This window comes from Microplitis demolitor, chromosome 1 (genome assembly GCF_026212275.2).
Source record: "Microplitis demolitor isolate Queensland-Clemson2020A chromosome 1, iyMicDemo2.1a, whole genome shotgun sequence".
Taxonomy (NCBI): Eukaryota; Metazoa; Arthropoda; class Insecta; order Hymenoptera; family Braconidae; genus Microplitis; species Microplitis demolitor.
In genome coordinates, this window is record NC_068545.1 from 22,545,074 (window position 1) to 22,558,880 (window position 13,807).

The 13,807-nt window shown below is 30.4% G+C and overlaps 1 protein-coding gene across 1 annotated transcript in view; it reads right to left on the reverse strand.

Annotated features, from left to right (window-relative positions):
- Positions 1 to 4,536: 4,536 nt before the first annotated feature.
- LOC103580133 (DNA-binding protein D-ETS-4) overlaps positions 4,537 to 13,807 on the reverse strand; it is a 28,144-nt gene continuing 18,873 nt past the window's right edge. The window contains exons 2-6 of the mRNA XM_008561784.2: positions 12,469 to 12,866; positions 11,680 to 12,386; positions 10,318 to 10,472; positions 7,500 to 7,701; positions 4,537 to 7,396 (exon numbers count right to left, since the gene is read on the reverse strand). Of these exons, the coding sequence (XP_008560006.1) occupies positions 7,056 to 7,396; positions 7,500 to 7,701; positions 10,318 to 10,472; positions 11,680 to 12,386; positions 12,469 to 12,866 (1,803 nt within the window). The 3' untranslated portion in view covers positions 4,537 to 7,055. The remainder of the gene's footprint in view (positions 7,397 to 7,499; positions 7,702 to 10,317; positions 10,473 to 11,679; positions 12,387 to 12,468; positions 12,867 to 13,807) is intronic.

A 13,807-nucleotide genomic window follows, 5' to 3' on the forward strand; every position in this document is an offset into this window, starting at 1 on the left:
ATATATATATACACGATCTTTCTCTTCTCCTTACTTATATTACTCCTAGCTTTTATTACCACTATTATTCTCTTTTATATACATATATATGTATATAGAAATATATTCATACATTAATTTTTATTATTCTCATAATAGACTTATAGTAGTTTCTAATTTTAAAAATACTATTGCTAACAAATATATAAATATATATATATATATATATATATATATATATATATATATATATTCGTTTCATAACTTAATTGAAACATTTAAAAATTAAAATGTGATAACTATGAATTAATATATATTTTTTATATATTTATAAATAATGTACCTGAAGATCGGAACATTTTTCGCGGAACAAAAATAAAAAATGAAATGAATATTAAAAAATCTATTGGATCTAGATTTTTAAAATCTTTCATACAGCGGAAAATTGTAGGCCACCCCTGATTACCCTTAAAGTCGAGTTTTAAAGTCAAAATACATAAATTTTTTTCATTTTCGTTGCGATAAAAATTTTCCAACCTTTAGGTACATCATAAATAAATATTACAAAGAAAGTTTTATATCTATTTCCATGTTTAAAAAAAAGGCGCAATTTACCAGAGGTTTGTTGTGAAGAACGGCATAACAAAATATAATAACAAATGATCTATAATACGGCATCCATGAGTTATCCGATGAAATGAGCGAAATGAACTACTCGAGGTATAATATAATAATCGACAGAGGGTCTGTATATATATCTTCAGTCATCCATAACTTGAGACTTTACTACTCTTCATCACAATGTATATCCATCCATGCACATACATATACATATATAAAAGTATTTATCCCTTCGGATAAACCGTCTCCATTTTTATCCAGCTCATTATCATTTTTATATTTCATTTTATCATCTCCACTTGGTTTACTTCACGGTCGAGGTGTTGTTGCAACAAGGTGTTAGATTAATTGTACGATTAAAACCTCGTAAATCAGTGAAGAGCCGCCCACAACTCAAGTTATAGACTCTCGTGCAAATCAACCGGTCCCTTGCAATGATCTTTACTCTTTACTCCTTATAAACTCCGCCATATAAATATAAATATATATTAAATATTAAACTCATCCCTTGTTGCCCGACGAACCACAAACCTCACAGTCCATTCCGCATCCTCAAGTAGAAATCTGATTCAAAAGGGTTTATCCAATGTCCATAAGCGCATTGTATCTATAATAAAGCGCCCTCTATCCCAAGCGTCTCTCAATCACAATCAGTATCTCTATCTCTTGCACCAAACCCTTTTTGGCTATCGACTTGGCTCAGCTTAACCAACAAAAACAATAAAAGTTAATAAATATTTATCATATCGTCTCGCTCTATTCCTTCACCTCAAATTGCAATGCCGCCGAGAGCCTTCACTACGCGATTTTTCCTCCCGATCGCGACCCGCTACTTTTAATTTACGACCCGTCTACCCATGTACTCTTTCCCTTTATCTTTTCTCCTTTGTACATATCCACTCACAAACAAAACTTTATTGTTACCTAAAGTTAACTTGTGAGCGCATGAATAAGAACTTTTATTTTCTATGTATATACATATATATATGTTTACATCTGAGCATTTATACAGGCAACATTAAACCTATTGTTAAAAATATAAACTTGGATTACGCGATACCAAGAGACAATAAACGTACGCAAATCCTTCCATCTACTTTACGAAAGAGAGCATGACAACATTTTTAACGTAAAAGTCTAATCACACACGTGTTTTGTAAGTTTCTATTACTTGTGTGTAATGGCTTGGAGAATATAAATGTATGATTCATTTTAATTTATCTGGAATAATGTTGAAAAAAGGAGAAAGAGAGAGATTAAACCAACTTTCACTTACAGACTCTATTACCAACTATTTTATTCTTAAGTTAATTGTCATCCACTTGGTAAAAACGTTTAGGATTCAGGGAAGGGATTTATTATTTAAATTTTAATGTATATAAATAAAAAATAATAATAATTTATACAATTTTTATTTTTTACTTTACTTTTAAAAATACGCTCGTTTTTTTTTTCTTTTTTTTATAGTTGACAAAATAATTATTTTACATTCTTATGTTTACATATTTAACATTATTTTTATTATTACACATAATAAACTGTAATTGTAAATTGTATTAAATTGTAGTATTATATTTTACACTCTTACCAATTATTATAAATCTGTAAATTTACACTAGTTGATTAATATTTGTCATGACTGCGCAATTTATTTTATTAAGTAGACTTACTTTGGAATCTTATTATTTTTAATCTAAAAGATAAAATATATATTTTTTTTTTTGATCTCATTTCGAATAAAAAAAAATTTATTTTTTCTTTCAGAAACTTAAAGTAAAAAAAAATTAAAAAAAAAAAAATAAACTTTGAATTAATTTAAAAAAATTATTTTTTTGCTCAATTAATATTTATTATAATTTTTAGTGTTAATATAAATACATAGTTAATAATAATAAATACATAAATACAGGCAAGTATTTGCTGATTGTGACCTTGATATTGAGCAAGTAACCATACGTAATTAACTCTGTTATGTTTTAAGTACATGTACTAGTTATTTGTGTCTGCGCATTTTACATGACCACCATAAATGTTAATGGACACTTTGCCACGAATTTGTAGTACCTTTTAAATTATTAGCTCTCTTAGATCTCAAGCACCATAAAAAAAAAACAATAATAAATAAATAAATAAATAAAACAATATTTTATTAATTGACATAATTAATTTTTTTATTAATAAGATGATACCTCTATTAAAAATCAATTAAAATGATCTTATTTTATGCCTTTAATCGCTTCAATTCTTTGTATATAATTGTTAATTCAATAAGTTCTCAAAATACTTTTAAACAAATTCAAATTTCGCGCGGGAAGACAATTATTTTTCTTATTGATATTCAAAAATTACCTACAAAATTTTTTCAACAATAATTGATTAAATACTGATTTTTCTATTGTCAATTAGAGATAAGAAACTTTTAGTAAATCCTAAAAATTTTTTTCATAATTACATGTACAGTATATTTAATAATTTTAATCACACTCTGGAACATCATGTAGGAATAACTGGTGGTTGCTTGTTATTTATATACAGGCGAATCGCGTTATGTCCGGCTTGTATCTTTTTTTTTTTAACCAGACTCGCGTTAATATGAGAGAGACACTAAGCGGACTTATAACGCGACTCGATTGTATTTATTTGAGATTTTAATGAACGAGATAAAAGAAAAAAGGGATTTCTAGAAGTTTGAGACTGTATAAATTTGTTTCAGACCGCGCCCGTGATTAAACTATGAGTTGTAAAGATAGAAAATATATATATATATATATATATACGGATAATGGGATGGGTAAACATTACATTACCCATCTTCTACATACATATATATATATACATAATATAAGTACAATAAGTACTACATATTCTAGCTCGGTCAGTTTACGATGCCATTATGTGAACGCGTTGATTCAGTCGCAAATCGTTTTAGTTAAGAGAGTTTTAGTACTGAACAATATATACCTTTATGAAACTGTATGGCTCTCACTACTTAACTCACAATTCTAATTAATTATATGAACAAATTGTCAATTAATACGTTTATTTATTCATTTATTTATTTAAATTTATTAATTAATTACAATTTGGCATTTTAGTCGAAATTTTTATCGTTATTTTTATTTAACATTTAAAACTTATGTTTTTCGATGATTTTTTGTTACAATTCTTAAGATTTTTAAAATTATTTTTAGCAAAAAATACTCGCGACAAAATAGACATTGCTTTAGAAAAACAAATTTTTATTTTTTTATTGTTTGTTTATGGTAAAAAAAAAAATCTGGGCAATGGGGACTTAATTTTTAATAAAAAAAAAACATTCTGGACAAAACTGTGGGGTAAAATGAACTACTATAGAAAAAAAAAAAAACAATTTTTTTATTAAATTTTTTGCTGTCAAGCTCGAACTGGTCATATTACCCCAATGTTTTGCCGTTTCATTGTATTTAGAATAAAAAAAAATTTATAAATTTATTTTAGCCCGCGTTTTCTTAAACAAAAATTTCAAAATTTATTGCAACAAAAAATCATCAAATATTTATTTATTTAAAAATATATTTAAAAAAATAAATAGATTATTAGTAATGTAATTACTATACATTTATTTTAAATTCAGGCACTCGATTATTTTCAATTTTCCCTTGAGCGTTTTCAATTTTTATAATACATAATATAGCTTTATTATCATTATCATTATTATCATTTTTTTTCTTTTACTATCATAGAAAAAAAAAAAAGAACAAATAATAAATTATAGAAATATATAAATAATTGTAAATAATAATTTATCTTGCACTGTGAGAAATATTTAACGGTGTGAATTAATCAGCAGTAATTACAATATTTGTGTGGTTACATGCAAAAAAAAAAAAAAAATAAATAAATAAAAAAAGTTATTTAAGAATTTTAATTCATAAACTTTACATGATTAAACAAAGAATACGATTGCGACCTTTTAAAATTCTCATAAATCTACTGTCAAGCCGTATATATATCTACATGTATGTATATACACGGAATTCGACATTTTCATTGGGTTTAACATGGATATAGAGCCTGTTTTTCGTTGGTACATCGTGAATCACGCGCTTAAAACAGGTCACGTATTGCCAATGCAAAATGATACACACGTATATACATATATATATACATATATATATGCAAATTTTCTCACAGTGCATGAGATCTTTATCATGGTAATTATTAAACACGTAAAATATACGTATAAATGTTTATTTAAAGTAAACATAGATCCCAACTCTATATACAAACTAATAATTATTTTAAAATGTCAATTACGATAAAAGTAGGCATGAAAATTGAAACTGAAGAAATAGCTTATATCTATAACTTTTATTTAAAGCATATAAATAAATTAAATTGCAATTTTTAAAATCTAAATTCCATGTAAGGGAGACCGGGGCACAACGAAGCCTCTCAAAAATTTTCAAAAAAAAAATTTTTTTCTGCCACTGTCATATTTTCATGAGATTGATATATTTACCAAGTTTTCAAGCGATACGAAATACCTGGGGCACGACAGACCCCCCTAACAATTAAAAAAAAATTACATAATAACTGAGGATGCGGCGACTTGGCCTTTAAAGGCCAATTTTCTATAATAATTATTGCTTCGAAAATAATTGAGGAGTCATGTCTCAGAAAAAGGGCAAAATCGGGTACCTGACATTTTTGTGCATTGCTACGAAAATACCACGGGCCCGATTCCGGAGATATGACTGCCCAATTATTGATTAAAACACTTTAATTATTATAAAAAATATAATAATTTAAGAAATTCACTGACAGTCATCAGGAAGTAAAATTCCAATAATTTATTTATGCATCAGACATATGATTGCAGACTTAGATCTAGTCAGATTCTCTGAGTTTCTTTTACTGTTATTTCATCATTTTTTAAAGGGGACCCGTCGTTGCTCCTAAGAATTTTTTTTTTTTAATTATGATGAATTCTTCGAGGTAGATCACAAAAATTTGGACCCGATGTTCAAAAGCTACAGAAAATTATTAGCGGCTTAGGGCGACCGTCGTGCCCCGATCTCCCCTATTTATTGTTATATATATATTTATTTATTTATATTAATGGATGTACCAAAATCCCGAGTGTCGCTGGTTAAAGCGGCAAATGATTAATAATAAATAATAATATTTTATTTTTATAAGTAAATAACTCACCTGAGTTATTTGAGTTTATTTATTATCCCTAGGATTTTTTTACTTTATAAATAATAAATCCGTAAAAAATTATAGAAGTGAGACTAAAAATCGCTGTTTGACATATGTAGGGAAGCGGAGCATGGAGTACCTGGGTTTTAATTATTTTTGTAGACTTTAATTGCCGTACACATTTTGATTTTATTTATTTTGAAAAAATTTCCTATTATTTTTTAAAAATAATTTTTAATGAAAAAAAAATAAAACTCTGGCTAAAAAATTCTATCGTAATTACACAGAAAAAAAATAATTTCTTGGCGCGAAAATTCTTACTCGTCCTAAAAAATTTTTTTGCATCAAAAATTGAGAACGAAAGATTTCCGAAGCAAGAAAAATTTTATTGGAGCCAGAAAAAATTTTCGCGCCAAAAAATTTTTTCTAGTCTTAGGAAAATTTTTGTCTTTCAAAATATTTCCACGTGCTCACATACTCTATTCTTCCCTACATCATGGCAATGACAATCACTCCGCTCTTTTTAGTCATCTTGAGTATTTTGTTACCGTCTTTTTTAGTACACTGTACACAAAAAAAATTAGCATCGAGTTTAAAGTTGGCAAGGTCCAGCAAACAGATAAAATAATTTGCAAGTAAGTGCAAAAAAGTTTCTTAAGATAACGGAAAAATATTATAAAATAAAGACGAATAAAAGAAATAATTCTATCTTTTTTTTTTGTTCTTTTTTTTTATATAAATAAAATTATAAGTATATTTATATACAAACTTGCCTCGTTTTATACTAATAACTAATATTATTCAATCGCGAAAAATTAAGTAACACGTAATGATTTATAATATTTGAAATAATAATAAGGATATGGTTTAAAATTACTCATCTGTGATCACTCATATTTCAGTTAATTATTTAATAAATAAATATATTACGTAACCACAGCAGATTCATTATTAAATGTTAGTAATAAAAATAAAAAGGACGTAAAACTTTTAAAATTTATAAAATTAAAAATATTAGTAATATTAGTCGATAAAATTTATAAAAATCATTGATACAATTGACGTTATATTATTATTATTATATTACAATCACACAATTTTCTTACGAGGTCCTTTCTTATTTAAGAAAAAACCGGAAGCCCTTTTATATTTGCCGATTTCTCGATCACAGTTCCCCCGCTCGAATTAATTTATAAAAAAAAACCATTTAAAAATATTTAAATACGGAACAACAATCGAGCATTTAATTTAACAAGGAATTAAAAATAAATTTATAAACTGTAGGGATGACAGAACTGGTAAACTAACCTCTGGCTGCGTTCTGTTTTCTTCATTATACCTTTTTTGTAGTACTGCCGGATACTACGGCTGAGCTTGTCGTAGTTCATGGCCGGTCTATTTTTACGTTTACCCCACAATCGCGCCACACGCACCGAGTCCTCGATCTTGAAAACACCTTTCGTACGATCCAGCCAGCGTATACACGATCCATGTAAGCCAGGACTCTGGAGTAATTCTTTTAAAAACTGCCACAAATGAATGTGCGATCCTCCATTACGTATTTTTCCTCCTTCATTAACTGGCGTTACCGCGGCAACATCATCGTCTTCGTCTGTAATCAAACATAAAAAAAAACAACTCAAAATTAAAGATTTTTTTTACCAACAAACAGACAGAAATTATTATCTATCAGCAGTTAAATTCAAAATAATTACCATCTGTCAAATCCATGTTGCAAGAAGAGGCCGAAGAAGAGGAAGCATCGGGCGGACTTAGTGATGAATTAGAATCACTGGTACTCACTGGAGATGGCTGGACAGCACCAGCAGGACTCCAGGAAGCTGCAAGAGTATTTCTCGGTGACTCCTCGACAGCAGCCTTCCAAATTTCTAATTGCGCGTGCAACATACTTCCACACTTGAAATTAAAAAAAAAATGCACACCTTTTTATTTTAGATAAATACAATAAGGGAGGGAGGGTAAGACGGGGAAAATATTAAATTTTTGGGAACTCAAATACGTTAATTTTTTTTTTTTTTAAATATTCAAAGTCAATAAAAAAGAATTTTTCAGCTGCCGTTAAAACTAAAATTTTCATTTTTGGCGGGTAAAATGGAGTACTTTCTAAAAAAAGTGAAAAAATTTCTGAAAATTAAATAAAATTTTCTTATAAGTAATTTACATAAAGAAAAATTATATTTCACATAATTGAATGCAATCACTAACGTTTTTTGACTGAAACTTTCAATTTTTTAAAAAAGTTCAACAAAAAAAAAATTCAAAATAATCCTCAATCATCTTTACAAAATTAATTTTGAAATGTTCAAAAAACATTTAAAAAAAAAAACTTTTTTTATAGAACTTTGGGGATACCCCATTGTGTCCCTCTCTCCCCTATTTACAGTCTGATGCAATTACGGCTAGAATTAAAATTTTTTATCTTCTTCATTCTTTCTTCTTTCCTTTTTTTTTATTATTATTATTATTATTTAATTTTTTTATTTAATTCTCGGGCATCAAGTATGAGGCTCACACCGCAAAGTAAAGAGAAAGCGGCGACGCAACAGTCGATGGCTATGGTGTAGTGAGTGACCTACTTGGTTGGCATAGTCAACAACTAAACGGCTGGCATAAAATGTTCGAGACCTGGTCAGTACATACATACAATACCAGCAACAATAACAATAACAACAGTACAAGCGAATCGAACCTCACGTGCCGTCGACAATGATGACGCACGTCTTGCTCTTACTGTTTAACATTCAATGTATGGTCTTAGAGATCACCAGCAGCAGCAGTACCACATACTGATAGAGTTTTAACGCACCTCGATTCATCCCAGCAATGCATAATAACATTTATTTCAAATTCCCATCTGCAGGAACATTTCAGCATGTGACGCCATGGAGCTGAATTTTATTTAATACCACACGCTTTTACATTGACGTGATGATCATCATCATAGATTCTAAGCCACTCGACTAATATTAACAACCGAACATTACAAGTAACATCTTGTGTCTTGTATATTTCGAAATGCTATTAGTCCATAATAGTATATAAAAATATATATATAAATATATACTGCATAAGTTCGATCGTGATCGCGCAACTAGATCAATTGATCGCGCAACTCGCGGCTGTTGTTATTGTAAAACAACTTTAGTTTAGAGTATAAGTTTTAGTTCCAAGTCACTCGATCCTATCCGATGGATTGTACTACAGGGAGAATAAAATAATAATTTTTTAATGTACTAAACCGAGAAAGATATCTTCTGTAAGTTAAAGTTAATGTTACAGAGCATTGAAATTAGCCAGTCATGTGTTGTACATCCAGCATTTGCGAAATAATCCATCGTAGTGTGATGGATGACTCAAGATGAGGATTAAAGATAAATCACGTCTATCGCTTTAATTTATATTTATTAAATTTTTCATTATTTATATATCTATTTAGTTATTTTAAACCTCTATATATTTTAATTTATAAATATATATATATATATATATATATATACATTTAATAATATTTGTTGTTATTATTTACATTGGCGGTTTATTAAGTAAACGTTTAGTCGTGGAATCGTGGGCAATTAATTTTATTATTTATTTAAGAAAATAGATTTAAGTACTAAAAATAATTTATAATCCTAAATATATATACTTGTTTATTATTATTAAAACGCCCGAGGTTAAGAGTATGAAATGATAATAATTATAATTATTTTTATTACAGGCAGTGAGTAAAAAAAAATATAAAAATTAATAATTAAAAAAATAAATGATTGAAGTCTACTATATATATTGAGTTACAACTACTATTGATCAAGGTCAAAGTAACAATTCGCTTTCATTAAGTATATACCGCTATCGTGGGTTTAATCTGTAATCGACTAGTGATTGTACAACGCTACTATACTGCCAATTGTAAGTCTGTATGTTACTGTCTGATGTGATGGTAAATTCTCGGTTAAATTCCAACGCCTCCGCTCAGTATTTAAAACTCGAGATTTAAAACCCTGCTCTCTATTCGTACAATATACTGTATGCAACTTTTAACACGTATATCACTTTATATATATATATAAAAAATAATATGACGAAGTAAATGTTTTACGAGGAAAGATACCAAAGTAACGACGCACGTGGATTTCTCAGAAATTCACTTTCACCGCGGACTTTCCTTTCCACCCGAATCGCGCAATCGTCAGAGACCACGTACGCTTGTATTATACATACATACATTTATGTATGTATATATATAAATGAATGTATGTATTTGAATGTAGCTGATGCTGGCCCTGCCCGAGACCGCGGCGACCAAGAGGATCCGTTAGGTTCCGCAATAATCTCGTGGTATGGCGCCACGACAAGAATGAAAAAGAAAAAAAATAAAAAAAGCGGAAAAGGAATGAAATAAATACTGTGATTCAATTGAAACGTCATCAGATTTAAAAAGTATTTTTATAAGAGCAATAATAATGAAAAAAAATTAAAGTTTGTGGTTTACGAGTTAAATGGACGGATATTTACCTGAGGCGCACGATGGCAAAAATCTTCTTCCGTTAGAGATGCAAGTGTTTCGCCGTCGATGTTGAAGCTGTCCAACGGGACTGATGGCAGTTGTAATTGTCTTCGGGCCCATTGGACCCACGCAGCAACATCTGCTGCACTCCAGCGACGTGGTTCTGAAAAATATTATTTTATTTTTATTATCATCAGAGAGAAATTTAATCCCAGTTTTGATAATTATTCACGTTTATTGGAGACCGGAGAGAGTAAACTGATGACTAAACTAAAAAATTTCCAATGTGTAACAAGAAAATTAATTTTTATAGAAATTGAGAGAGAAAAATTCGATTGATCTTTTGAGCCTTAATATAAAAAAGTAAACAGGCGAAATTATGTTTATATATAGATGTGGTGGTACATTAGATACCGGAAAAAAATCTAGTATGCCGAATAGCAGGGCCACTTAACGACCTTGGGACGAGGCAACATCGAGGTTTCGTAACTGCCTGGCAAGACACATGCCTCTGATGCCTCCATAACTTATTCCTCGGCGTGACATCATGCAAGTTGTGTGTATAGTTGTTGTATATAATATAATAGTATAGACGAATAGTGAGAAACCGGTCGTGTCGGCAGCCGAGTACCAGCGACAACTGGCCTACGGCCGTACCGAGCCAGCTTACGTGTCGATTAAAATGGATCGAGTACGTCGTGTACAGATAGATTAAAGGTAAAAGAAGAAAATGACTAGGAAATATAATATATTATATTCTGTACTGTTTTATTGCATTGTCTGCATATATATTCATATATATATATATATATATATATATATATATATATATATATATATATATAAGAGACTCAACTGCTGATTAGATGGAATCCAAGAGAATAAGCTCTAAGACAACGGGACAAAATAATACTCGACAACAAATCGTGACTTGGTAAAATTTTTTTGATTTTTGAATCCATTATAAACTGAACTAGACTGACCACTTAATTCGTATCAACAAAATAATTAATTGACTGCCCATTAGGATTCTAGACGTAAAAAAAATTTTATAATTTTTCTAGATCTTAAACATTTTGACCTTTCTCTGCTCGACTGATCATTATAATGAGGTCAACGATTTGTCTTTTTTTTCCTTCGGTTTTTGCCTGCCAATTATCTACTTGACTATTTTTTACTTGACATCCGACAAATTATTATAAAATATCTTACACTGTAAAAAATTTTTGGAATGGATGCGGGTTAAATCCGGAGTGGATAACTGCTTATTTACTCAAAAGGAGAGTTTATTTTAATATTGAAACTCCGAATTGGGGTGAATCTTTAGTGTATAATTTAAATAACCGTGGTAATTAAATATTAAAACTTACCGGGATGAATTCCAAGTGCGACGCAGGTATTGTCGAAATCTTTCTGTAACTGTTGGATGGCGAGACTGAGTACTGGTTCAATCTGTTCGCGAGCGAGATCACCAACGCACTCGCCATTTTCCATGTCTTCAACAAAACCCGTACCCACGTTTCCCAAATCTACCGGTCTCAGATTATATTTCCTCTGGAAACTCGTGTCTCTTAAAACTTCGCGCAATAATTGATGGTCGCTTTTTTGATCCTTGAAAATTTCATCCTCGCGATTGAGCGGACTCGCGGTTATTTTTTGACTCGTGAAAGTCTCCTCGTCAGTAATTTCAGTAATTTCTATCTTGGGTATTATTAGACCGGTTTTATGCCGGTTGTCATTGCTGCTGCTGTTATCTCTGATAGCAGAGTCTTGTTTGTTATTCGACGGAAATAAAAGACTACGGAGAGATGAATTTTCATTTTCGACAGGCGATGGTCCCGGTGATAACTGTGAACTAATTGATGACTGATGACTAATTGAAGACTGAGGAGAATTTACTGACGTTGGTTCTTCTTTAAATAAAATTTCTTTCAACAATGGATTGCTCGTTTCCTCGCGTTTTGGAAAGAAATCGGTATCCAGAGAGTTGTAAATATCTTCTTCAGACCTTGGTGGTGTACAAGGTACCGTGCAGTCTGTGGAATCTTCTTTGTAACCAAGACTTTCCGCTAAAAGTCTGAAATAATTACTTGGCCATTAATTTAAAATCCTTCTATTTATTTTATTTTTTATTTAAATAATAAAATAAATTAAATTACCTGGATTCCTGTAGAATGGTAAGCAAATCGATGCTTTTTTCCCGTTTAACAGGTGGCTTGGTGGCTGTTGGTTCCGGACTTGTGGGGTACAAATGTGCGCTCTGCGGACTCTGAGGTACATAGTAGGGACTACTGGGATAACCGGGTGATGCTTCGCGTGAGTAATTTGGTGACAATGCACCAGTTAAACCGGGATAAGGAGGACTGGGATATGTCGTAGGTGATCCAGGTCTCGGTGACAAAACTTCCTGTTTTATTTGGATGGGTTTCAATGTCATTTGATTGTGAGTATTATTGGGGGAGTTGTAGTCATCTGGTAGCAATGACAAGTCAAATTGAAATGCTGTGTATTCAAATGAAGGTGAGAATCCAACGGCTGTTGGTACTGTCTGTGGCATCTGTAAAATTAAATAAATATATTTATTAAATCTTGAGAAATAATAATTATATTATTAATATTTTGTTGATGTGTAAAGCATTGGAAAGTAAAATGCGTTAACAATATCTGTCATCATTAAAATCAACCCTAGATTTCTCTGTAGCAAAGCATCCCCGTGGGCAATAGCTGATGCTCAGTACATTTTCACCAGGTTTCGAGATGAGTAAGCAGGAGAGAGAGAGAGAGCGAAAAAGAGATTATATAAAAGCAGTTTATCTTGGCGCGTGTGTTTATTGCCCGTCGTCTGCTTGACCTCGCATCAGTTTGTTACGCTTTGTAAGCCCATTACAACGTTCCCAAGTGCATCTTGGCTACGCTGAGGCGGGGTCGTGCTCTGACAACTTGACGTAGTGCATATCCCAGAGCTCGGCAAGCGAAATAAACGATTATGCCCTTCTTTATTTATCCCTCGTTCTTTTTCTTACGTCTCTCTTTTATTATTATTTTTTATTTTTCATAATTCTCTCGGTCGAACAACTTTAAAAGCTAACAAGCCTCGCCGCAAAACACCCTTCGATTATCATCAAATTGAGAGATCTAAATTCTTAAGTGACGTTCTATACAGATATAATAAAATAAAAATTTTAAATTATGCTGTGATAGTTTATGTATATAAATAAATAAATAAATAAATCTTATGTACATTTATTTATTTATTTATTGTATAATAAATAATATATATTACATTTTAAGCTTGTCTCCATTTTACGAGCGAAAGGCCAAGTCTGGTCAAAAGATCATGTGTCCAGTTGACTTTAGTGCCAACAAACGAAATCATAAAAAGTAAAAGGAAAATTTTAAAAGAAAGAAAGGGGGAATTGATTGACCAGGTGGTAAAAGTTTGCGGTTGCAGCTAAAATCAGTGCATGTGTCCGCATATAAAGAAATATATGTACATAT